The 25,100-nt window shown below is 40.9% G+C and overlaps 2 protein-coding genes across 4 annotated transcripts in view; one reads left to right on the top strand and one right to left on the bottom strand.

The window, feature by feature from the left end:
• Positions 1–155: 155 nt before the first annotated feature.
• On the bottom strand, positions 156–18,740 carry pkmyt1 (protein kinase, membrane associated tyrosine/threonine 1). Of its 2 annotated transcripts, none has more exons than XM_062055721.1 (8): positions 18,436–18,740; positions 9,079–9,476; positions 8,771–9,008; positions 3,788–4,067; positions 3,598–3,701; positions 1,082–1,254; positions 796–1,010; positions 156–711 (listed from the first exon to the last, which is right to left on the bottom strand). In XM_062055721.1, exons 2-8 carry the CDS (start codon positions 9,439–9,441, stop codon positions 384–386), a joined length of 1,701 nt encoding a protein of 566 aa, XP_061911705.1. In that variant the 5' UTR covers positions 9,442–9,476; positions 18,436–18,740; the 3' UTR covers positions 156–383. The 2 variants fall into 2 exon arrangements, with proteins under 2 accessions (XP_061911705.1, XP_061911704.1); XM_062055720.1 differs by lacking the exon at positions 18,436–18,740 and adding an exon at positions 18,141–18,294 and having other exon boundaries at positions 157–711.
• LOC133655496 (elongin-B-like) overlaps positions 18,236–25,100 on the top strand; it is a 25,578-nt gene continuing 18,713 nt past the window's right edge. The window contains exon 1 of one of the 2 annotated variants that reach the window (XM_062055723.1): positions 18,236–18,413. In XM_062055723.1, the coding sequence (XP_061911707.1) occupies positions 18,411–18,413 (3 nt within the window). In that variant the 5' untranslated portion in view covers positions 18,236–18,410. Of the gene's footprint in view, positions 18,414–18,528; positions 18,604–25,100 lie in introns of those variants that run through there. The other variant, XM_062055722.1, reaches the window with a different exon arrangement.

Here is a 25,100-nt window from a genome sequence, read left to right on the forward strand (position 1 = left end):
CTAATGTTTGTGAAGGCATTTCACGGCAAGTTTTAAGTAAGCAAATAATGCCGTTGTTCTGTACAGTAGCTATTAATAAGGCGTTAGCTCCTTTTTGCTGCCACCAACTGGGAAAGATATATACACCCAAATCTGTAGCTAAATGTTTTTTAATTAACACATCCAACATGTGTCCAAGTTTGCTTAACATTAACAACAGTTTATTTTTTAGAGGTGAACTCAAATATCACTCATGAAACACATCTTGACTAGTGTGTTATTGCACTCATAGAAACACAAAGCATGCTTTTAAGAAGAAAAAAAAGAAAGATTTCCTAAAAGAAGCAGCAAGAAGTGAACTTAATAGGTCCAATTGCACTCCCTAAGTACAGAGTCTTTAGAAGTCACGGCTGTCCCTCCGTGTTGGTTTCCTCAAAGAAACACAGAAGGTTCTTTGGTTTAAAGCTGGCTCGTGACGGATCGTCTTCTGAGCAGATCCACTTGCGATCTCGCCTTTGTGAGGAACGCCTGATCTGCCTTGAGGAAATGTGCGTGTCTGACAGACAGGGGCTGTAAGAAGGCGTCATTGTGTGGCAGTCAGTGGAGTGGATGCTGGTGTGTGCACCGTTACAGTGAGCCCACTCAAAGGGACTCAGGCGACTCGGGGTCTGGGGTGGACTTAGATGATCTAGTCCTGGGAAACGGGGGAGAAGAGTGGATGTGCTTTTCATCCTGCAGGAGGAAAATTGTGATGAGTTCAACAAACTAATCTTGGCACAAAGAAGAGAAAAAAAAACGAGGTGTGGACCGCCTCACCTGTGTGAAAATGTGGGGGAAAGCTCCGGTCCTACGGGTTCTATCGGGAACACGGCGTCGTCATCTGAGCTGTCGGAGTGGGCAGCGCTGAGGAGCAGCATTACCTCCTTGTCCCAATGCTCTTTGGGAGGAGTGCAGGGCGCCGGCTTGCTCCACCCGAAGAGGAACGGCAAATGAAGGGAGAAGAAAAGTCTTCGGCCAAAGCTAATCAGCAGCTACAACCAAACCAAAAGAGACAATTAAAAGACTAATCTAATCCTACTAAGAGACTGTGATGACAAATTACCTGGCAGAAGAGCCCCAAATTCTGCACGGTTTCGGCAAACGTCAGATAAAGGCGTCTCTTCCACCTGCGTTTCCTCACTGAGGGGAGGGCGAGAAGCTGAGACACCGTAGGCCTGTCAGAGGGTTCCGGAGCTAGCATCATCTGGAGAACACTCTGGAGGTCTGCTGAAAGCTCTGCACGTACAAATGGAACTACATTTAATAATGAACTACAACTCTATGTGATGAACATTTTGAATATGGAAGCCTAAATCACTTGATTTAGGCTTTTCAGCTTCCAACCAAGCTTATGGCACAAACTTGGTTCAAATCTGATAACAAAAATTATGCCATATAGTTTTTAAAATTGTTGAATATAATGGGTTATTTACAATACATTATGGCAATACCTATGAACCAACGTTCCCTCTAAGGTGCGCGCCTGTGCAATTGCGCACTGCTCAAGCGTCCTCTGCGCACGGCAAATCTATGCCAAGCACAAAATCAAATAAAAAAATAAGCGCATAACAATTTTCGACACACGGACACGACAGAGAAAACAGTTTTCGTCATCATTGTTCAAATATTGTAACGTCTGTCGAGACGCTTTGAGGAAATTAATTCCATCTATCACTTTACTGAGCAAAACTCTTTATTGTCGGCCATAAACACATCACCAAAACATTAGTAAAAAAATTATATCTAGAAAAACTGGTCATTTTCTGCAGTACAAACCAGACCAAAAGCAACTTTGTTATATCAACAGCAGCCGCTCGCTCTTTCTCATTTGCGCCAACACATGCACATATGGCACTTAGCCAGTGATGCGTTTACAGCCACACAAAAAGTCGGACAACTCCAACACCACATAAAGTGTCATTCCAGGTCGTTACACTATGTGTGCTTCTTCTAGTGTCATTTATTAGGAATCTTAATTTATAAATATTAATCATGAAATGCTGTTAGTATATTAAATAAATTCTAATAAAAATATATTTTTTACAAACAGGAAGTTGCAGGAATACACATGATCCCCTGCTTACTTCTCATTGTGCAACATGTGAATGTTTTAATGGGAACTAAATGCAATGTCTGAAAGGGTACAAATTATTTCCAAAGCAGGACCTCCACCCAGACCAGGGGTCGGCAACCTTTACCACTCAAAGAGCCATTTTGGCAAGTTTCACAAATTAAAGAAAATAATGGGAGCCACAAAAAATGTTTTTTAATTTAAAATGAAAAACACCGCATACAAAGCTTAAATGCTTTGTGCTATGTTAACCAGGGGTCTCAGACACACGCACCGGCACACACTTTATTGTGGAAATTTGATGTTAGTGCGGCCCGCGAGTTTTGAATGAATGGCGCTTGATCGCGTCATACTTGCCAACCCTCTCATTTTTTCCGGGAGACTCCCGAATATCAGGGCGTGATGGCACTGCTTTTGACGCCCTCTACAGCCTGCCCGAACAGTGTACCTGTTCGACCACATGTAGAATGCAGTTTCAGCTTGCTCACGTAAGTGACAGCAAGGCGTACTAGCTCAGCAGCCACACAGCTTACACTGACGGTATAGCCGTATAAAACAACTTTAACACTGTTATGTTACAAATATGCACCACACTTTGAACCCACACCAAAAAAGAATGAAAAACACATTTCTGAGCCGCATCAGAGTGGTCAAAGAGCCGCATGCGGCTCCGGAGCCGCGGGTTGCCGACCCCTGACCCAGACAAACAATACAAGTACACAGTTCATGAAAAACAATACTTTTTGTTATTGTCATTGTAAGTTGGCCTAAACACTTATATTAGAAATGGAAATGGCTGCTGTCATTTGATTATAATAATAAGAGAATGTTGTCTGTCTATCTGTGTTGGCACTGCGATGAGGTGGGGACTTGTCCAGGGTGTACCCCGCCTTCCGCCTGAATGCAGCTGAGATAGCCTCCAGCGACCCCGAAAGGGACAAGCGGTAGAAAATGGATGGTTGGATGGAGATTGAACTTGTTATTTAGTCAGGTTTGGGACAGGTGTGCTGCTGGTGTAGCCACAGTGTGCACATCTGATGTTGCTCACATGGGCTCCACTGAATGCTCAAGGAGTTTTTGCATTTGCTCACACACATGAAAAATTAGAGGGAACATTGCTATGAACCAAGAAGCAGATGTGAGAGTTAGAGGATAGGATTTTTTGCTACAAAACCATGCAGATATAAATAAACATGATGCACTAGGCAGAGGTGACACAATTTGGGGGTCTCAGGTCATCTTTTGTTGGATTGTGGTACCAAATGACAAAAGTGTGTGAGGAGCACCTGAGGAATTTAGATGCAGCAGCTTGAAAATGACAAATACAAATTTTTAAGAAAATATTTTTATATTTTAAAGCTAGTCATGTTGCAAAATTGATTTATGCAATTTTACCTATAACAGTGATATGACATTTTCATATCATTACATCCTTAGCTACAGCAATACATGCTATATTTTACAAAGTCTTGCCCATTTCTAATATCAGTTCTCATAAACACACTTACCCTTTGTGACCTGAGGGAGGCGCCCTTGTCTGAGTTGCTGCCAGCCCTCACCACCATTGGGAACCTCAACATTGCATGCGAGCTCCAGAATGGAAACACCCAAACTAAAAGAGAGTGTTACAGCGACAGTAGGAACACATTAATTTAACAAAAGTAGGACTTAATTTTTAGTCATTGACGGCTGTTGTACCTGAAAACATCTGCAGCAGGTCCATACTCATCCCGCAGCAGCTCAGGCGCCATGTACCTGGGATCTCCTCCTTGGTCGACTTCTCTCGCCTTCTCCGACAATCGATCTGAGCTGTTCCCCTTGACTTCCAGCAGAAGCCCAAAGTCCCCCAACTTGAGACGCCCCGAGTCCGTGATGAGGACGTTGGCAGGCTTGAGGTCTAGATGAACAAAACCGTGAGAGTGCAGGTGGTCCAGCGCTGAGAGAAGGTCACACAGGTAGGACCATGCTGTGTTCTCATCTGTGTCAAACAACAGGACATAAAGATCAACTTAAACCAACACAGGCGACAATTTGAAAGATGAATTTTATCTTGTGGCGTTCAAAAAGACTACAATCAGGAAGTTTCCGACAGACACAATGTTTTTTGACCCCGACAGTAATTTACTTAGAGAGACCACGCACCTGCCGATTATAGAAAACGTTACATTTGAGCATTTACGGTACATACATCGGAACCCGCATAAGTCGGTCCTGCTTATGTCAACAACCTGTCTATATGAAGAAAAATTGATGTCAACAAACTATCGTAGTCAAAATAATAATTTATCATTGCTCGTTCTACTTATGTCTCTGGCCAAAGTCTCTAGTCAATGTGCAAGTCATGGCTAGTTTCGGTTATGTTGACAAGTATATGCCGACAGTCAGCCAGTCAATCAATCAATCAATCAAATTTTATTTATACAGCCCTTAATCACAAGTGCCTCAAAGGGATTCACAAAGTCATCCCCTGTTCTACACCCACACCTGGGCAAGGAAAAGAAAAAAAACCAAGATGGTGAAAAAGAATAATGCTTGAGAAGGGATGGCAGATGTAGGGAGTCAGGGACCCCACTTCCAGGGTGACCGGTTGCAATGTTATGAAATTGTTAAATGAATATTGTTGAATTAAATGTATTAAAATTTAGATTAAATACCCAGCCCCCAATTCGAGCGGCATCAACATAAGCGTACAAATATAATTTATGCTGCACATAACTAGGGTTGGGCATTGTTTAAATTTGGACGATTCCGGTCATGATTCCAGTTCCTCATTTCAATTCCAGTTCCGATTATTTTAATAGGCAGTAATAGCTGTAACTCCTTGTAGCCTATAGCCTACCAGGTTTACATTTTGTAAATGACGACAAAAATACAAGATAACCCCAACTTTGTGTAACATTTATATGTTAATTGCGCTGCAGGACTGCTCGTATCGGAGTTTATAGCGGAGATTTTAGATGCAAGCTGGTATCATTCGATACTGTTTTTTTGTTGATTTCAGAAGGGAATCAGATATCAATATCAGATCGGGACACACTTAATTAATACTGCTTCTCAATAATAAAAACGATTATATTTGAAAAAAATAGAAAAGATTAATAATAAAGAAATAATGCTGCTTTATTTTAATATTGTTGATGAAAGAGTAGATTATTCAAGGGAAAACCATATTATCATAACCGATTCCGATTATGATTCCAGTTCCTCATTTCAATTCCAGTTCCGATTATTTTAATAGGCAGGGTCAAGAATTTACTCTGAATTTCTGACGAGGCTGTTTTCAACCAGTGTATAAATACTGTATCAATTATTTAAACTTGTATGTAAATGTCATGAAGTTTATTTCCACAAGAGTACTTTCACAAAATCTTCACTTAATTTTTTTAAAACCTCAGAAAATATACCTTTTACACATACAGTATCCTGTTGTTTATGTGTTAGAGATAGGGTTGTGCTGGTCAGGGTTTTAATGCTGCCGAATCCGATCATCAATGAGTGATATTGTCCAATACCGATCACATGTAATAACTGTCATTTTTTAATGGCAAGTACTATTGACACTAGTACTGCAAACTATCAATCTGGTGACTACTTATTGCTACCACGCAAATGTGTGATAGTTAACATTAGCTTTATCATTTTGATTTGAGCATCGAAAGTCACTTACTAGTTCAGCAGGAACAGAGCCAAGGCAGCGTCGGTCGAAAATCCCTCGTCTTTGAGCTTACGCCAGCGAGTGAAAGCCTTTTTTATTAGACAATACATCCCTTTTTTTTTCCTCGTCTCCTTAGATTAAACTTTTCGTTTCTTTGGTTGTTTTGTAGCTTCTGCCATTATAGCAGTAATTGCACAAAGGCGTTCTTCTTCTTTTAGTTTTCTGGCGGCACGTAGGCGTTGGCATCGACTTCCATCTTTTTAATGAATGGGGGAGTGACGTAGGCCGTAAAGGAAGTCAGCACATTTGTAGTTTTTTGTGTGGCAGGGTTCCTGCCACCCTCCTCAAAGTTGCTTAGTGCCAGAAAAAGTGATACAGACCCCCTCAAGCCATGACAGAGGTGTCAGTCAACTAGTTGTAAGTCCATGTATCATCCCAAAAGTTATAAAAATATTTTATGAAGGCTGAAAAGTTACTTAGTGCTGCTTTAATTAAATGCAAAAATTCTCACATTTATTGGTGCAATACACCTTTGGACAATTTTGACCAGTATTTTAGGTCAAATCATATTAATTGCGTGAATGTTTGAATAAGTGCTTTAAGTACATTATGCCTGTGCAATGTACTTTTTTGAAACCTTAGTTTTGTTAGAGCAGTCAGACCAGATATGGCACACTGCACTATTATTGTAAAGGGTGGAAGTGTGCTGTGCTGTGCCGTTCTCAGCTTGACGAGTAAAGAGGCGACTCACTTGAGGCTGTTAAAAAAAAAAGAGAGAGCGCCTCTCAAGTTGCGACCACTGTTTTTACATTATAGTTACATTGATGATGTCGTTGACAACACAAGCAGATGTCATGTGTTGTGGGTGTATGGATCGTTTTTGTAGTAGTTTCGATGTTGTTTCAAGTGGCCGTCTCGACATTGATTGTTAGGTTCAGGACGGGGCAGTTGAGTGTGTCGGGGTTAAATGAGCGCTACCGGAAACATTATTTTCCCAAACATATGTTTCTTCTCATCACAATGAAAACATTTTACTCACTTTTATGTCAAATTCCCTGATATTATTTTGCGTTTATCAGCGGATTAAGTTTTATTGGCCAATTATGTGACTCCATTTGCGATCATGTGAACACGGAAAACATATGACTAATATTTTTGTTGAGTTCAGTGATTATTGATTAGGCATACTAGCGCTGTGTCAAATAAAAAATACCAAACATGGTGAGATCTCAAACTTCTCGTAAACATGCTCTTTTTTTCACTAATTCGCTCCTCATCTGTTTCACCGTCACACGCCCTGAAATTTGCATGCATGTTGCACAGCCCATTCATATTTTTATTCGATTATTATATTTTCTTAATTGTGAGAAGCCATAATCCAGATTAAAATTTGATTTGTTGTCCAGCCCTAATATCAACATGATATTTAAACTACTTTCTTATTTTATTTTATTCCATACAACTCATAGAGCAAAATAAAGTCAATAGTACACAGCAGGGTTTCCCACACATTCATTTATTTGTGGCGGCCTGCCACGAAAGAATTACGTCCGCCACAAATAATATAAAAAAAATTTTTTTTTTTTTTGTCCTCTCCAGCTTCTCAGGCAAATCATATAGTTGATGTAGATGCCCATATCGGCTGTTCAGATTTACTTTACAAAAGAGAAGTGTAGGATTCTTGCCTTATTTGTATTTGACTTTATTAAATGTATTTATATTAGAAACACAACATGTGTACAAAGGGTGCAAAGTCTGCAGGAAGTAGGAAACACATGGTTAAGTGTAGGGAGTAAAACTGATGGCAGTCTAAAGTTCAAGATTTTTGGAGCTCTTTGTTCAGTGGATCAGATGTTTGATGAAGCTCTGTGTCTATCTACCACCACTACTATTTTCTGTTTATTTGTTACTGACTGTGGCAGGACACCTCTGCCTCTGTTTCACTTTATGTTGCTGGTAAATAATATGGTTGTAGTAGTAGGCTAAAGTTAAATTATTTAGTATGCACTAATTAAAGGGGCAGAGCTTTGAGACATTTTAGCTTTTATATTTTATAAGATATATTTTTTGTAAGAACCACAATTAATAAATATATTTCAGTGAATAACTTATTGTTCAAATCTGTATATAAATATGTACATAAAGTGTTGTAATTAAATTGTAAAATGGATGGATGGTGGACGTTTAAAACAAAACTGTTATTATTAATTAGTAAGTATACATTTTTTGAGCCTTTTTAGAGAAAATCAAATCATTGTAGTAAATTATGCAAATTACTCGACGATGTCATGGTGACCATGCCCATAGCCACGCCCCCACCGCCACAGGTATCTTGGCAATTTATGGGAAACACTGCACAGTAAGCACTAAGCACAAATCCATACTCATTTAAATCCTTTGGTTTTGACCCTCAATATTCTCCTGTGTCTAAGGCTTTATTCCATAAATTTGTAAACATCCATCCATTTTCTACCGCTTGTCCCGTTCGGGGTCGCGGGGGTGCTGGAGCCTATACATGTCAACAACAAAAATATTTTGAAATAGTAAAAATATCAATCTAATCACTCCAGTGTTTATCATATACTGATACTACTCTTGGTATCAACACTACCAATTTATGGATCGATTCGTCTTCTTCTTATAGGTATGCCTGGCAGTTCCTGCTAAACAGTAACAAAGGTGCCCAACAGTTGTTATATTATCCGCTTTCTGATTCTTAATAATCTACCTGTTAATTTGCTGTTAATAGCTGCTTATTTTCTGTTGTAACTAAGCACTTATTTTTTGTGTTGTTTCAAGCTAGTTTAGCGGCTAGTTTAACTATTAGCTTGCCTAGTCCTGCTTGTGATTATTCTGTGTCCCCCAGTGATAATGATACGTGTAAAAATGTTTGTTTATTTTCCGTAATAGAGGATTATTGACTTAGGGGAGCGCCTTCACACAGTGTATGAAGATATAAAGATAGATGTCCGATGCTTGATGCCCAGCAGCCAACCCTATACATCCCATTGCATTATGGCGCTTACCCAGGCAGGGGGGCTGATTTTCAGCATGAAGCAGCAAACTGTTGCGACACAGTTCTGTCTGGATGTACAGCCGTTCACTCTCCTCCCAAGCTGCCACCAAGTTGAGGATGTGAGGGTGTGGACAGAGGCATTCGTGGTCCCTTGCCTCCTTTACCCTGCGGTTCCTGTCTTTGCTGCCTCTGAAGCGATTGACAGAGCGTTTCACAGCATACTGGCATCCGTCCTGGAGGCTTTGCACCTTGAAACAACAAAACAGAACATTAGTGTCTGACAGCTATGACGATGCTAGATTTTCTACCAAACCTCACCTTGAAGACTTCACCAAAAGAACCCCTTCCAAGCATGCCCAAAGTAGTGAAGCACTGATTAAAATATGACTGCTGCTTTTTGGGGTCATACACAGACTCCGGGGGAGGCGACTGGCTGAGAGAGGAGGACAGCGGCGTCCAGGGGGTCATTTTCTGGGGGAACACATGTCTCACAAAAGGGCATTCTTTAGACAGTGGTAGCATCTGAGGACAGTGAGCAGGGGATGATATGGACGAATTGGACGTCGATGAGGAGGAGAAGGGCAGGCGGCGCTTTTTTAAGGAGAAGGACTGCTCGGCCTGGGCGAAGTGGGTTGGGAGTGGGAGTACGCTGGACACTGTTGTCTCCACTGTCACCGACATTGTATCCTTCAGCTGCTTTCTTTGCAGGCAGTAATCTGTCACAGACGACACACACACAAATGTTACTGAGCAGAAAAACCCTGGGAAACACAATCAATGATTAAAGAGAATTAATTACAAAATTGATTTTCAAACTGTGGTTTGAGTACCACTGGTGATACACTGGCTCCATCCAGTGTCATATTTATTAACAAGTATGTTGGACAAGTTGACAACACAGTAAACAGCACAGCACTTTAATTGACTAGGGCAAGGGAGATGTGCATTTTCTTTCAGCCTACTTCTTATATGCAACACTTGCACTTTAACACTATATAATTTATCTGTGCAGAATAACACCTGCAGTGACTTTATTCATGATATGTCCTGAGCTGAGGTCATGCACCAACCTACTGTTTTATAAGGGTATCCAATTTATTTAATTTGTATTACTATATCTGTGTTTTATTATACTGTTTGTCTGATGTTGGTGCTGTCTAACATAAACTTTTCATGGGCCTGCAGTGGAAATTAGCCTTTCACTACAATCTGGTACATCATTTACATTTTATATGGTCATTAATGTGCATTGTCCCATGTACCAAAGATATAACAGATAGTGCGTCTCGTGCAGGAGTGTCAAAACTACGGCCCGCCAGCCGCATTTGGTCCACTGGCGTCTTCGGTGCGACTAGCAAGACTTCACAAGCTTAACAAGAAGACAGGCACATCGTGTCTTAACCTAGGGCTGAGCGCTATTGCAAAAAAAAAAAAAAAGAAGATCACAATTAATATATTCATATCATCCGATCTTGACTAATATCACCATTTTTTTTAATTTTTATTAAAGCGGATTGTATCATGCAGGATTATACCCAGTACTGCATCCTTACTGTTTACTACTTTCCTCCTGTTTGATTGAGGTGACATATGCCAACAGCTGTTTAACAGAGGTGCAACAGAACAGGTAACCCACCCTACGGTCCGTACCTGGTTTTAGGGCCACGGTTCTGCTTCTTTTATGGTACATTTTGTGGGGGTCAAGAGAAAAGGCTCTTTTCCTCTCAAAGCTATTCTGTTTATTAAGTATTATTGTAATTTCAAAAATCTGGTCGTGGAACACAGGACCAGATGTATACCCTCGCTAGGGTACTGGAGTGGGCATGGGAGTTTTCTCAGCCAGTCCACGTATTTTGTGGATTTGGAAAAGGCATTTGATCGTGTACTGCGCTGTGTCCTGAGGGGGGTGCTCCAGAAGCACAGAGTCCAGGGTCCGTTGCTACGGGCCATACGGTCCCTGTACAAGCGGAGCAGGAGTCTGGTTCGCATTGCCGGTAGTACGTCAGACATGCTCCCAGTGGATGTTGGACTCCGTCAGGGCTGCCCTTTGTCACCGGTCCTGTTCATTATCTTTATGGACAGAATTTCTAGGCGCAGTCAGAGTGTGGAGGGTTTCCAGTTTGGTGGCCAGAGGATCGAATCTCTGCTTTTTGAAGATGACGTGGTCCTGGTGGCTTTAACAGGCTGGGACCTTCAGCGTCTACTGGGGCCGTTTTCAGCCGAGTGTGAAGCTGCTGGGATGAGGATCAGCACCTCCAAATCTGAGGCCATGGTTCTCAGTCGTAAAAGGGTGGACTGCACCCCTCGGGTCCAGAGCGAAGTTCTGCCTCAAGTGGAGGAGTTCAAGTATCTCGGGGTCTTGTTCACGAGTGAGGGAAGAATGGAACGAGAGATTGACAGACAGATTGGTGCAGTGACTGCAGTGATGCAGTCATTGTACCGGTCTGTTGTGGTGAAGAAGCAGCCGAGCCAGAAGGTAAAGCTCTTGATTTACTGGTCAGTCTCTGTTCCTACCCTCACCTATGGTCACAAGCTTTGGGTAATGACCGAAAGGACAAGGTCACGAATACAAGTGGCAGAAATTAGTTTCCTCCGCAGGATGTCTGGGATCACCCTCAAAGATAGGGTGAAGAGCTCGGTCATACGGGAGACACACGTCGAGAGGAGCCTCCTGGACGCCTCCCTGGTGAAGTGTTTCGGGTATGTCCTGCTGGGGGGAGTCCTTGGGACAGACCTAGGACATGTTAGAGGGACTATGTCTCACAGCTGGCCTGGGAACGCCTCGGAATCCCCCACTGTGGAACAAGAGGAGGTGGCCGGGCACACGGAGGTCTGGGCATCTCTGCTTAGACTGCTGCCCCCGCGACCCGGGCTTGGATAAGTGGCGGAAAAATGGATGAATGGATGGATCGATGGAAGTATTATTTAAGTACGATTGCTGTAGTGAATACTAAAATAATTTTATTTCAAGTTAACATTTAGTAAACAACACTTTCAAACGGTTTATTATTATTTGTATTCTTTAATTACTTGTACACATCAGTGCTTTTCACCAGTGCTTTGGCAAACAACAAGCAGTGACCCACATTGTGGAGTTTTTAAAATTCAAATTTTGTATCTTATATTGAATGAAAATACATTAAAGTGCAGATTTAAATTTAAGTGCTGTAAAATAATATGTACAAACACATAAAACAAGTTTAATGATAATGTCAGGAAAAAAAAGTTTGTTATCCACAAACAAACAAAAAGAACACAAAGTGTCTGCAGACTTTTTCTTTTATACCGGTATACGGGTACTATTGTGCCTGTTACTCCAACAGCAGGGACACCTTTCTTTTAGTACATGTTATATCAGAGAAGTGGAATGTTTGCAGACACTTAAACAAAAAGTCTGATTGAAAAATATTGATATATAAAAATGCCTTTACAGATTAAATTAGTGGGTGAGTTAATTCTCCCAGTCGGGACCAATACAGTCATATAGATGTTCTCGGAGTGCCTGCAAGTCTGCATTCGGGGCAGGATTACTGGGGAGCTGCAGCAGATAGTGAAACTGAAGTCGCTGCTCCTTTTAAATGTTGTGTTTCAATTTCCATGCTAATATTAGTCATATTTCTTCATTTTGTTCTTTTGGTTCGCACATTCAGCTGTGTAATTAAAATTAATTACGTCGACTTTTGCAACGGTGGAACGTGATGTTCGTGCACACGGACACACTTTCACACAGAGGATCACGGTCAATAAAGGTGGATTATTCCGTGCAAGATTATACCAAGCATTGTTGCTTCCCTACTGTGGTGACTTTGAAAAGACATTTCCGCCATGTTTGATCGAGGAAATATGCTAACAGCTAGGGGTGTAACGGTACGTGTATTTGTATTGAACCGTTTCGGTACGGGGGTTTCGGTTCGGTTCGGAGGTGTACCGAACGAGTTTCCACACGAACATATTAAGTAGCCGCCTCCGCTTCCTTCTGCCTCTGTCAGTACTCTACACAGCACCCAGCATTGTCCCACCCACACAAACATATGATTGGTTACAAACAGAGCAGTAACAGTCAATCAGCAGTGCGTATTCAGAGCGCATGTAGTCAGTGCTTAGCGTTTAGCAGGTAAGCATCAGGCAGCGGACTCTTCCCAAATTATAATAAACACCTCCCAGTCAACTACTAGTAACATCACTATGAGCCCGTTGACCTTCTAGAAGTATAAAAGGCAGTTCAGCTCGCTCGCAGTCCTGGCTTGAGGTGAAGGATAATTCGCTTTTAGCGTAACGTTAGCTCATTTTGTAGTGTGTGTGTGTGTGTGCGTGTGTGTGTTACGGACAGCAAAGCCCTGTCTGTCTGTTATTTCACTTCAACTTTTTCTGTGTTGAAGCAGCAAAAAAGGACATTATGAAGAGTTTCTGTCTCTGATAGTTGATATGATAATGTAACTGCATCATTAAGCCTACATGAACTCCATGGTGTTCAGGAATGAATAGTCTCTCCTATTGCTATTGTACCATTTTTTCGGCTATAGTTACATTAATCATTAGATTAATGCAGCAGCCTAGTTTTGAATGGCAGGGTCCCAGCTATCACATGTTGATAAAAATATAACATTTACATAATAAAAATCAACTACAGGCTTCCCAAATGCTGTAATAAATTAAGCATGATGAGTTGACTTGAAACTGTTTAATGTTGCATTTTTCATATGTAGAAGAAAAGTTTTGTCATTGTATTTAATCTGAGCAACAACTTGAGGCAATGTTGATTAACGTGGGCATAATTATAATAGTGTTCCCAATGTTAAAAGGATAAAGCCATTGTTTACAAATTTGGTAAATAAATAACCAAAAAATGTATATTTTGTTGTTTTCTTACTGTACCGAAAATGAACCGAACCGTGACCTCTAAACCGAGGTACGTACAGAACCTAAACTTTTGTGTACCGTTACAACCCTACTAACAGCTGATCACCGTGATCGAACTCAAATAAATCGCGGTCAACGATCACGATCATATAATTGCTCAGCCCTATATCGATTCATACTGTATTGACCAGCTGGTATTAATGTTTTATGTTCGTGTGGTTTGGATTTGATGTTAGTTTTTCCCATGTTTGCAAACACAGCGTCCGTGCTTTAAAGGTGATTGGCAGAGAATGAGGAAGTGTTGTTGTGTGTCAGGAGAAGCGCGTACTAAATATTCAGTGAATGGAGAGAAAATTAAGAGAACATGACTCATGTTTTCCCCCATGCCATTTGCACTACATTTGTAGGTGGTGTGTTATGATCTTATCTAATTAACTAATTAATTAAATGGCTTAATTTTTTTCTTCAGATTGCATTTGTTTGTCTTGAAAAGTAAAATAAAAAATTACCAACTGTGTAATGCTGCATATAAACATTTCTCCGGGGGTTTGGGGAGCAACTTTCGCCTGGGTCATCAAATGATCTAGAGCCGGCCTTGTATCTGGGTTTTGGGACCACTGATTTACAGCTTCTAATGAATGAGTCTACTAAAAATATTTTTTGCAAACCAGTAATTATAGTCTGCAAATTATGTGTTGTTGTTGAGTGTTGGTGCTGTCTAGAGCTCGGCAGAGTAACCGTGTAATACTCTTCCATATCAGTAGGTGGCAGCCGGTAGCTAATTGCTTTGTAGATGTCGGAAACAGCAGGAGGCAGCGTGCAGGTAAAAAGGTGTCTAATGCTTAAACCAAAAATAAACAAAAGGTGAGTGTTCCTAAGAAAAGGCATTGAAGCTTAGGGAAGGCTATGCAGAACGAAACTAATACTGAACTGGCTACAAAGTAAACAAAAACAGAATGCTGGACGGCAGCAAAGACTTACTGTGGAGCAAAGACGGCGTCCACCATGTACGTCCGAACATGACATCACAATCAACAATGTCCCCACAAAGAAGGATAAAAACAATCGAAATATTCTTGATTGCTAAAACAAAGTAGATGCGGGAAATATCGCTCAAAGGAAGACATGACACTGCTACAGGAAAATACCAAAAAACGAGAAAAAGCCACCAAAATAGGAGCGCAAGACAAGAACTAAAACACTACACACATGAAAACAGCAATAAACAGAAAACAAGTCACAGCCTGATGTGACAGGTCATGACAGTACACCTACTTTGAGACAAGAGCTATATTGATGAATGGTTGGTTATGTTTTAAAGTCATATCCAACAATTGCAAAGACGACTTTTTACTGTCAACCGAGTTTCGTTTTTTAATTATTTCTGCTGGTGGTGTGCCTCCGGATTTTTTCAACGCAAAAAATGTGACTTGGCTCAAAAAAGGTTGAAAAAAACTGTTGTAAGGGACCACTCTTTATTGCATCATCACTAAGATGCAATGACAAACCAGAAAAAACACCTTGATATCTAAGGCACATCATCAAAAAGGGCACACAGAGGGACATTCAGGAGGCAACGGTGCTTCAAATACACCTCATTAATAAGCACCGCAAGGCATGATGAAAACCGGAAAGTACTTCCTAGCAACACTACAGTATATTACATTGCAGGAGCAAAAAAACTTTTTTCTTCTGGTCGTTATCTGGTGTAAAACCACTACATTACACCATTACAGAACTGTTTAAGTAAGTACACTTCACGTCCTTTGTATATCCCCTACCTCTGTGTTTTTCAACCACTGTGCCGCGGCACACTCGTGTGTCGTGACATACAGTCTGCTGTGCCGTGGGAGATTATGTAATTTCACCTAATTGGGTTAAAAATATTTTGTGCAAAGCAGTAATTATAATCCGCAAATGTGCCGTTGTTGAGTGTCTGTGCTGTCTAGAGCTCGGCAGAGTAACCGTGTAATATTCTTCCATATCAGTAGGTGGCAGCAGGTAGCTAATTGCTTTGTAGATGTCTGGAACATGGTTTGTCGTGATCACAATATGCGGGAGGCAGTGTGTAGGTAAAAAGGTATCTAACACTTAAACCAAAAATAAACAAAAGGCAAGTGCCGCTACGAAAAGGCATTGAAGCAAAACGAAACTAAAACTGAACTGGCTGCAAAGTAAACAAAAACAGAATGCTGGACGACAGCAAAGACTTACAGCGTGTGGAGCAGACAGCGTCCACAAAGTACATCCGTACATGACATGACAATCCACATTGTCCCCACAAAGAAGGATTGCGTCAGCACAACTTAAATAGTCTTGATTGCGAAAACAAAGCAGGTGCGGGGAATAGCATTCAAGGAAGACATGAAACTGCTACAGGAAAATACCAACAAAAGAGGAAAAGCCACAAAAATAGGAGCGCAAGACAATAACTCATACACTACACACAGGAAAACACCAAAAAACTCAAAATAAGTTACGGCGTGATATGACAGGTCGTGACAGTGCACCTACTTTGAGACAAGAGCTATAGTGATATTATATTTGAGACTAGAGCTATAGTTAGTTATGGTTTGAATTCAAAGCCAACAATTGCGAGAACGACTTTTTACTGTCAATATCGGCTACAGAGTTTCATTTTTTTGTGTTTTCTGCTGGTGGTGTGCCTCAGAATTTTTTCAATGAAAAAAATGTGCCTTGGCTCAGAAAAGGTTGAAAAAAACTGCCCTACCTAACCATCATGCTGGACAGGTTGTTTACATGCACTCTTCAGGCATGTAAACACTTCTGATACTGACAAGTTCAGAATATTGATACAATCACAGTGGTTCTTAACCTTGTTGGAGGTACCGAACCCCACCAGTTTCATATGCGCATTCACCGAACCCTTCTTTAGTGAAAAATAAAATGTTTTGTTTTTATTTTAAATTCAAGACAAAGTTATATGTTTTTTGGTAACACTTTAGTATGGGGAACATGTTCTAAGTAACAAAGACTTAATTTAGAGTGTTTTGGACACTAGGGGAACATATTCTAAGTAACAAAGACTTAATTTAGAGTTATTTGGTTAGGGTTAGGCTTAGAGAGTTAAGGTTATAATAAGGCCATGCCGAATAAGGCATTAATAAGTACTTAATAATGACTAGTTAAGAGCCAATATGTTACTAATTTGCATGTTAATAAGCAACTAATTAATGGTTAATATGTTCCCCATACTAAAGTGTTACTATGTTTTTTTACTGGTGCACAAAATGAACCATTCATGAACATCACCTTGTTCAAACAACAAAACCAACACAGTGCATAAACTCACACCAAATTACACACCTGCAAATCAGTCTGACTTCTGCTGTTACCGTATTCGTAATACGCCTATAGGGAAAAGTTTTTATTTACACAATGAGTCGGGTGTGTCTTGACCTCCGCCGAACCCCTGAGCCCGACTCACCGAACCTGAGCCTAGTCTATAAAATCCGCTACACCTCCCTGATACCGAAGGACATGTCAAACTACTTCCTTAACATAAATGGCCGCCATAACCGCAACACCAAGGGGCGCTCCACTAACCACGTTAAACCCAGATTCCGATCTAACAAAGGTCTTAACTCATTCTCTTTTTATGCCACATCAATGTGGAATGCGCTCCCAACAGGTGTAAAAGAAAGGGCATCTCTATCCTCCTTCAAAACCGCAATAAAAGTACACCTCCAGGCAACTTCAACCCCAAAGTAACACTCTCCCCTGATTGTAAATAATCAAATGTAGATACTTTTTCTTATGCTTTCTGATCTCCCTCTCTCTCTCTCTCTATGTCCACTACTTGCTGTACATATCCTACCAAGTCAGACCTACACTGTTTCAATGTCCATTTCTCTGTTCTCAATTGTTGATGACTGAAGTGATAACAACCAACCTAACCCCCCCCCCCCCCTCCCCATCCCACACCCCGGATTGTAAATAATTCAATGTATATACTCTGATGATTAACTTGTGTGATGACTGTATTATGATGATAGTATATATCTGATAGTATATATTTGTATCATGAATCAATTTAAGTGGACCCCGATTTAAACAAGTTGAAAAACTTATTCGGGTGTTACCATTTAGTGGTCAATTGTACGGAATATGTACTTCACTGTGCAATCTACTTATACAAGTTTCAATCAATCAAAAAACCTCTAGGGTTCGATCGAACCCAGGTTAAGAACCACTCTACTAGCATCTGTTGTATTTATATTGGCGCAAAAAACAATGATGTAGCAATATGACGTCACCGAATTCAATGTCAACGCTTCGGTTGAAGAACTTGACAATTGTCCGAATAAGTAAAATAGCGCGCAAAAGCTAACGTTGAGCCGCGGCCGTTTTCAAAAACATTAACCGCGGCGCTAGCACGTCAAAGTACAGTCAACACGTCACGTAGCAAACATATTATCTTAAAGTCTCCGCCCACGAGTAAGTCACATTTATACCTACTTTAAGTGTATGTGTGCAAGTAAAGGACGTTTCACACTGACCATAATCCAGCATTAATCACAACAGGCGAGGGCGTCTTCCAAGACAGTGGCGCCCACCGAGCAATCATCCCGTCTTCTGCCGGAGTGACGCATCAAAGCGCGCTCGCGCCAAATTCTGAAAATAATCGTACGTGGACGCGCTCTGGTCTTTCGTGAATACAGCGTGCTCATTTCAATTGCGCAATCGCCGTAAGCCGCGCCGGCGCAGTCTGGGGGGGTTCTGCTGCACTACTGGGCTGGCGCATCGGGCTAGCTAGCTGACTACTTGAGATGGTAAGTGCATGTTTTTACTCACTTTTGTGTCATATTAGTACCATGGATAGATTCCCGGCGTTAACCTTCAGTGGTCGGTGTCCAAACAACGACGCGAGCGGCACATAAAAACAGGCAAATAAGTAATTAAATGCGAGCTTGTGCTAAGTTTGGCTATCTTAGCTTCGCCTTCCCGTCAACCAACAGCGAGGTAAGTTAGCCTGGCTAACCTTGGGGGTGATATAATTTCACTCAAGTTAGACACTCATCTTTGGGAAATAGACTAACTTTATACTCTCGCTGTCATAAAATGTATTTTTAGCCGCGAAACATCACCCCGGTAGGACTCAAGTTTGCATTTTGCGTCAGCTGCTTGTCACCATTAGCTCACTGTTGCTAGCTTTTGGAATAATGCCAGAAACCGTAATTTCCGGTAAGCAGATTTGTCACGGGTATGAATGTATTAATACACACTACTTATTTGTTCTCTGAAAAAAGTCTACCTTCTGCATACCTAGTCAACCACCTTATTGTAAACATAATTTTAGGCAAACACTTAAAACTTACACATTGAACTAGGGCTGGGCGATATGGCCTTTTATTAATATCTCGATATTTTTGGGCCATGTCACGATACACGATATATATCGCGATATTTTGCCTTAGCCTTGAATGAACACTTGATGCATATAATCACACCAGTAGGATGATTCTATGTGTTTACATCAGTGGTTCTTAACCTGGGTTCGATCGAACCCTAGGGGTTCAGTGAGTCGGGCTCAGGGGTTCGGCGGAGGTCAAGACACACCCGACTCATCGTGTAAATAAAAACTTCTCCCTATCAGCGTATTACGAATACGGCAACAGCAGAAGTCAGACTGATTTGCAGGTGTGTAATTTGTTGTGAGTTTATGCACTGCGTTGGTTTTGTTGTTTGAACAAGGTGATGTTCATGCACGGTTCATTTTGTGCACCAGTAAAAAAACATGGTAACACTTTAGTATGGGGAACATATTCACCATTAATTAGTTGCTTATTAAAATGCAAATTAGTAACATATTGGCTCTTAACTAGTCATTATTAAGTACTTATTAATGCCTTATTTCGCATGGCCTTATTATAACCCTAACTCTCTAACCCTAACCCTAACCAAATAACTCTAAATTAAGTCTTTGTTACTTAGAATATGTTCCCCTAGTGTCCAAAACACTCTAAATTAAGTCTTTGTTACTTAGAACATGTTCCCCATACTAAAGTGTTACCAAAAAACATAACTTTGTCTTGAATTTGAAAAAAAAAAAAAAACATTTTATTTTTAACTAAAGAAGGGTTCGGTGAATGCGCATATGAAACTGGTGGGGTTTGGTACCTCCAACAAGGTTAAGAACCACTGGTCTACATTAAAACATTCTTGTTCATACTGCATTAATATATGCTCATTTTAAACTTTCATGCAGAGAGGGAAATCACAACTAAGTCAATTTAGCAAAACTGTATTTATTAAACAGTTATTAAGCAGTGGCACAAACATTCATGTCATTTCCAAAACAGAAAGTGCAAGATTGTCAGAGACATTTTCAAAACAAGCTATAAGTGCACTTTTGTGCATGATTACACACAAGATATTTCAATAAGTGTCACATAAAAATGAGCTGCATATCAAATAGTATATGTCCTACGGTGTTGATGTGGAAATAGTTGCTTCGGCATTTAGTTGGTGTGGCACCGAACGGAGATGTTGACATGTAAAGACATATTCCCGCTAGAAGCCAAACCACCGCCAGACGATGGACCCCGTGCTGTTTTTCTTGGGAATTAATTATTCCTCCATTTGATACCAGATTCGCACCTTCTTTCTCTCGTATTACCACTCAAACTACACCGTTAGCTGTTAGCATCGCAGCTAACGTTACCATGTCGCTGTCTGCTCCACGGGAGCGTGTGACGTTGCTCACGTGACAGTATGTGACGTATGTAAGAAGGTGCGCTTGTTTTAAGTGTCTGTGAGAAGGAGAGACAGGAAAGAGTGGGAAACGCATTAAGTTTAATGCCCCGCAGCTAAAAGCAACTGCCGGAGAACGTATACTCTAATATCACGATATAGTCATTTTCTATATCGCACCGAGACAAATCCGCGATATATCGAGTACATCGATATATCGCCCAGCCCTAATTCACATTACTTATTTATTCTCTGAAAAAAGTCTACCTTCTGCATACCTAGTCAACAACCTTATTTGTAAACATAATTTTAGGCAAACACTTAAAACTTACACATTGAACTAGGTCTGGGCGATATGGCCTTTTATTAATATCTCAATATTTTTGGGCCATGTCACGATACACGATATATATCGCGATATTTTTGCCTTAGCCTTGAATGAACACTTGATGCATATAATCACACCAGTAGGATGATTCTATATGTCTACATTAAAACATTCTTGTTCATACTGCATTAATATATGCTCATTTTAAACTTTCATGCAGAGAGGGAAATCACAACTAAGTCAATTTAGCAAAACTGTATTTATTAAACAGTTATTAAGCAGTGGTACAAACATTCATGTCATTTCCAAAACAGAAAGTGCAAGATTGTCAGAGACATTTTCAAAACAAGCTATTAGTGCACTTTTGTGCATGATGTCACTGAGATGACATATCAAAACAACATTAAATAAAAGTGCACTTTTTGTACAGAACGCCACTACAATAGTTGAAAAAACAAATAAAGTGCACTTTTGTGCATGATGTCACACAAGATATTTCAAAAACTGTCAAATAAAAATAAGCTGCATAATAGGAAATCAAATAGTATATGTCCTTCGTTCTGTGGTAGGTTCCTGCGGACGTTATCTACTTCTGTTGTTGATTTTTTTTTCATACGGTGTCGATGTGGAAATTGTTGCTTCGGCACTTTGTGGGTGTGGCACTGAATGAAGATGTTGACATGCAGTTTCAAGCACTCTTCATTCTGTAGCGAGTGACTTTTCAAATGATGCTACAAATTAGCAGTGCTGCTACTTTTTGCAGCAACGCTTTTGTCGCATAATTGTTCAACATATTCCCGCTTGAAGCCCGTGCTGTTTTTCTTGGGAATTAATTCTTCCTCCTTTTGTTACCAGATTCACACCTTCTTTCTCTCGTATTACCACTCGCAACGCACCGTTAGCATCACAGCTAATGTTACCCATGTAGCTACCTCTCTGCTCGGGGAGGGCGTGTGACGTTGCACGCATGACGTATGTAACAAGGTGCGCTTGTTTAAGACTCTGTGAGAAGGAGAGACAAGAATGAGGGAGAAACGCCTGTAGTGTAATGCCTGTAGCTTAAAGCAACTGTGTAAGAACGTATACTCGAATATCACGATATAGTCATTTTCTATATCGCACAGAGACAAACCCGCGATATATCGAGTATAACGATATATCGCCCAGCCCTACATTGAACCCTCAATTATTTAAGTAGATGAGGCAATTCCTGAAGGAACTGCGTGTGAACGCTCCAATGCTGAAGTTGAACTGAAATGCTGATAGAATTTAGTATGAAGGTAAGAATAGTTTGAATGTAGAAATGGTTTGAATGTTAAAATATTGAAAAGCTTACGCTAAACTGAAATACTAGTGAAATTTAGAAATGGTTTGAAAGTTGAAATAGAATCAATCAATCATCAATCAATGTTTACTTACTAGAGATGCGCGGATAGGCAATTATTTAATCCGCAACCGCATCACAAAAGTCGTCATCCACCCGCCATCCACCCGAACTAACATTTTATCAAAACCACAACCGCCCGCCACCGCCACCCACCCGTTGTTATATATCTTATATAGACAATGCAAGGCATTCCTGTTAAAGTAAGGAGACTGATCCAATGCAGCAGAGACATTCAATGCGTGCCACGCATTAATATCTCTTGGCCACGCATTAGAGGCTAAGAGATATTAATGCGTGATAATATTATTTATCATTATTATAATATTATTGTCATTTCCATTAAGAAAGTGTTGACTATTATTGTTATTTTTTTCCCCTGGTCTTTAGTATTCCCTTTTTTAGTTTGTCGCGTACCACGTTTGCTGCCGGCGTTGCCATCTTTTTATTTTTTTCTTCTTCTGTTGTGTTGTGTTGTGGTGTGCTGTGTGACGCCAAATTTCTTCCCCCTACAAACCCCCCCCCCCCCCCCCCCCCATTTACTTCCGTGGTCATGTTTCCTCTTACGTCATTGACAGCGATCGATAGCACTTCAGCTTTGACTACCCGTCGCTGGAAGGATACTTCGTCTTTGACAGCTGCTGGAATCTGTAGAAATCGATTGTTTTTTTTTGTACAGGCGCGAAACAGGACAGTCACGTGCGGGTTAAGGACCCCCGGCAACTTTATGACTTTATTGGACGCAGCCCCGGAAGTAAATGGGGGGAAGGCTTTTGTAGGGGGAAGAAATTTGGCGTGACAGCTGCAGCAGTGCCTGATGAATTGCCTGTTTCAAAGAGCGCTGCTCGTTTTTCGTATGTGGGTAACAACATTTAACTATGTATATACACTACCGTTCAAAAGTTTGGGGTCACATTGAAATGTCCTTATTTTTGAAGGAAAAGCACTGTACTTTTCAATGAAGATAACTTTAAACTAGTCTTAACTTTAAAGAAATACACTATACATTGCTAATGTGGTAAATGACTATTCTAGCTGCAAATGTCTGGTTTTTGGTGCAATATCTACATAGGTGTATAGAGGCCCATTTCCAGCAACTATCACTCCAGTGTTCTAATGGTACAATGTGTTTGCTCATTGGCTCAGAAGGCTAATTGATGATTGGAAAACCCTTGTGCAATCATGTTCACACATCTGAAAACAGTTTAGCTCGTTACAGACGCTACAAAACTGACCTTCCTTTGAGCAGATTGAGTTTCTGGAGCATCACATTTGTGGGGTCAATTAAACGCTCAAAATGGCCAGAAAAAAAACTCGACAGTCTTTTCTTGTTCTTAGAAATGAAGGCTATTCCACAAAGTTGTTTGGGTGACCCCAAACTTTTGAACGGTAGTGTACATTTCCGAATTGGTTCAACCGCCACCCGCCCGAATCTATTTAAAATCTATTTTTTTCGTCATGCATCCGCCCGACCCGCGGATTATCCGCGGACTCCGCAGTTGTGTCCGCAAACCGCGCATCTCTATTACTTACCATATTTTCCGCACTATAAGGCGCACCGGATTATAAGGCGCACCTTCAATGAATGGCATATTTCAAAACTTTGTTCATATATAAGGCGCACCTATGCATTCATTAGATGGAACTGTGCTAAAGGGAATGTCAACAAAACAGTCAGATAGGTCAGTCAAACTTTATTAATAGATTACAAACCAGCGTTCTGACAACTCTGTTCACTCCCAAAATGAATAAACAGCTCATTTACTCGTATTACGGTAAATCGAACGTTAGTGCAATCACAATATAGTAACACTGGAAATAGTGCAGAGCAATAACAATATATCAATAACTCAACGTTGCTCAAACGTTAATGTCACACAACACAACACACAAAATAAACATGTAAAGCTCACTTTATGAAGTTATTCCTCATCCACGAATCCCTCGAATTCTTCTTCTTCAGTGTCCGAATTAAACAGTTGAGCGAATACGGCATCCAAAATGGCCGGCTCCGTCTCGTCGAAGTCGTCATTAATGGAGTCAGTGTCGCTGCTGTTGTCTAGCAATTCAGTGACAATTCCTGCCTTCCTGAAAGCTCGGACCACAGTTGACACTGAATCAGCCCAGGCATTTACGATCCACTGGCAGATAGTGGCGTATGTCGTCCGGCGCTGTCTCCGTCTTGGTGAACGTGTGTTCGCCTTCTGTCATCCACTGTTCCCACGCAGTTAGCAGTCTAGCTTCGAATGCCCTGTTGACACCAAAATCTAGCGGCTGGAGTTCTTTTGTCAATCCACCCGGAATGACGGCGAGTATTGAATTAAGTGCGTAAGCGTGTCTCTTAATGTGATGTTATGAGCTAGCGAATATAACAACTACACTACCCAGCATGCAACGTGAGTGACGAGCATGCGCGGTAGCCCTGAGAAGCGTTGTTGTATGTCGTCATGCCGGCAGTTAGAATGTGGTTATGAGCACGCTGTGACTAAACGTTGAAAACTCAGCCAACACGCCTCGTCTGCATTATTTATAGTTAGACAGACAACACACTTAATAGGAGCCATTTTAGGATCTTTACATAAACACACAAATGGAAATGAAACGTCATATATCCCAGCATGCACCGCGCGCTTCTTCTTCTTCTTCTACGGGGGCAGCTGCTTAAAAAAGATGGCGGCTGTTTACCGTAGTTGCGAGACCTAAACTTTATGAAAATGAAGTTTGTTGTGGCTAAATATTTGTCCATATATAAGGCGCACCGGATTATAAGGCACACTGTCAGCTTTTGACAAAATTGGAGGTTTTTAGGTGCGCCTTATAGTGTGGAAAATACGGTATATAGCCCTAAATAACGAGTGTCTCAAAGGGCTGCACAAGCCACAACGACATCCTCGGCTCAGATCCCACATCAGGGCAAGGAAAAACTCAACCCAATGGTACAATGAGAAACCTTGGAGGGGACTGCAGATTTGGGGACCCCCCCCAGAGTCCAGTCCATAGTGGATCTAACATAATAGTGAGAGTCCAGTCCATAGTGGGGCCAGCAGGAGACCA

This window comes from Entelurus aequoreus, linkage group LG08 (assembly GCF_033978785.1).
Source record: "Entelurus aequoreus isolate RoL-2023_Sb linkage group LG08, RoL_Eaeq_v1.1, whole genome shotgun sequence".
Taxonomy (NCBI): domain Eukaryota; kingdom Metazoa; phylum Chordata; class Actinopteri; order Syngnathiformes; family Syngnathidae; genus Entelurus; species Entelurus aequoreus.